Raw genomic sequence first — 1,687 nt, 5'->3', positions numbered from 1 at the left:
GAGAGAGAGTGTGAATGTGAGTGTGTGTGTGTGTGTGTGTGTGTGTGCTGCATGAATCACCTTCTTGATGTTGCTCTCTGGGTTGAATCCACATTCAAACCCATGTGGGGAAACGGAAGTATGAAAGCCCTGCGATTTAACAGGATATTTTAGCTTCGCGATCATGCAGATGCACAGAGCATATAGCATTTTTTTTAGTGGCGTTCTGATCGCTTACCATGGCATTTTCTCCCCAGTCGGTCAGGCTGTAGTCCACTGTGATCTCCTCTCCTTTGGCAATGTCTCGAATGGCTATGACGACGAGCCGGACCTGACTCCCACAATGCACCTCTCTAATCCTGCAGTTGGGCGGGGGGTGGAAGAGTACAGGGCCGCGGACGCCGCTAGCGCCCTCTTCAGCCAGCTCTGGCACACTGCTGGCCACAAACACACGGTACATTCAAAGTCAGAATTGCGAAAAAAGTTGGAATTGCATGACAAACTAACAATTACAATAAAAAGTCAGAATTGCTATATGTACTCAGAATTACGAAAAAAGTCAGAATTGCGAGATTTTTAATTTGCAATTCTAAGGGGGAAAAATATCTGAATCGAGATAAGTTTGCAATGACTCTTCTTATATTTTTATTCTGTGGTGGAAATAAGCTTCCAGATTTCAGAATGATGTGCGCTGATGAATGGAGCGTTAACGAAGCAAGCCGTGCCCCTGGCGTGACTGTGTGCATGTACCAGAGCTGTGCCGGGTCGGTGAGGTAGTATGGGCTTCCCGGCGGAGGAAGAGCGTCTCCAGCTCCCTCTGCGTACTGCTCATCCCCTACACAAACACAGACACCAACCCTCAGCAGACCCACATATGAAACAATGGTCACAATTATATAGTTTTTTAAAACTGAACAGTTTACTGAACCTGTAGACAAAATATAAAAATAAATCTGTATTGTTTTGTTTTGTATCATATTTGATCCATCAGGCTTTCATGGCTCATAGAGTCTAATACAGTGAGAATATGGAGAAAAACAGCTCAGTTTTATTCAGAGGCTAAAAATATGAATTTGCTGCAGATGCGGATATTTATATGATGAGATTCTGCTGCGTGTGCTGTAAATCAGTGAGATCTTTCTAACAGTGCAGCAGATACTGACATACAATGATCTAAATATCAGTCATCTCTATATCTGCAGTAATATGTCTCAGTAAGATGAGATTGAAATGCTCCAAACATATAATGCAGTGATTGAGAGCTGAAGAAATAAAGGCTCCTCAGAAGATGTGAGATGTTCTGGAGGCTTGTGAAGATCATTCCTCCGCTGAGGAACAGTGAAAGTAAAGCTTCTGGAAACAAACGCTCCTCAAAAGATCCTGAGGATCAGATTTGAGACTCTAAAACATGATTGATGGAGAATCAAGTAAAGCTGAGCTGCTTCAGTGCAGTAAGAGTTCATCTGGAGATATTACTGCAGTTATTCTGACCTTTACTTGATCAAAACCAGTCCAGATCTGACACGAGAAGCGTTTCTACAATTACACTTTTACTGGATAAAACACTGTAAACTCTCAGGATGGATGCGGTAGATGAGTGTTTCAGTACCTGGGCTGTAACTGTGTTCAGACAGACTCTCCTCCTCGTCCTCCGTCACATACACCGCTCTTTCACACACCTTCACCGGCGTCCCCTTCCTCTTCCTGC

The 1,687-nt window shown here is 43.6% G+C and overlaps 1 protein-coding gene across 1 annotated transcript in view; it reads right to left on the bottom strand.

Moving 5' to 3' along the window:
- The window catches only part of LOC107574007 (uncharacterized), a gene marked incomplete at its 5' end in the record, with an annotated part of 14,529 nt that extends 12,847 nt beyond the window's left edge, over positions 1-1,682 (bottom strand). The window contains 4 exons of the mRNA XM_016260477.1: positions 61-129; positions 218-416; positions 730-814; positions 1,589-1,682. Coding sequence (XP_016115963.1) covers positions 61-129; positions 218-416; positions 730-814; positions 1,589-1,682 — 447 coding nt within the window. The remainder of the gene's footprint in view (positions 1-60; positions 130-217; positions 417-729; positions 815-1,588) is intronic.
- Positions 1,683-1,687: the final 5 nt, after the last annotated feature.

This window comes from Sinocyclocheilus grahami, unplaced genomic scaffold (assembly GCF_001515645.1).
Source record: "Sinocyclocheilus grahami isolate Dianchi unplaced genomic scaffold, SAMN03320097.WGS_v1.1 scaffold2089.1, whole genome shotgun sequence".
NCBI lineage: Eukaryota > Metazoa > Chordata > Actinopteri > Cypriniformes > Cyprinidae > Sinocyclocheilus > Sinocyclocheilus grahami.
Note: the sequence above shows the minus strand (reverse complement) of the source record. Positions and strands in the feature narration are given on the sequence as shown.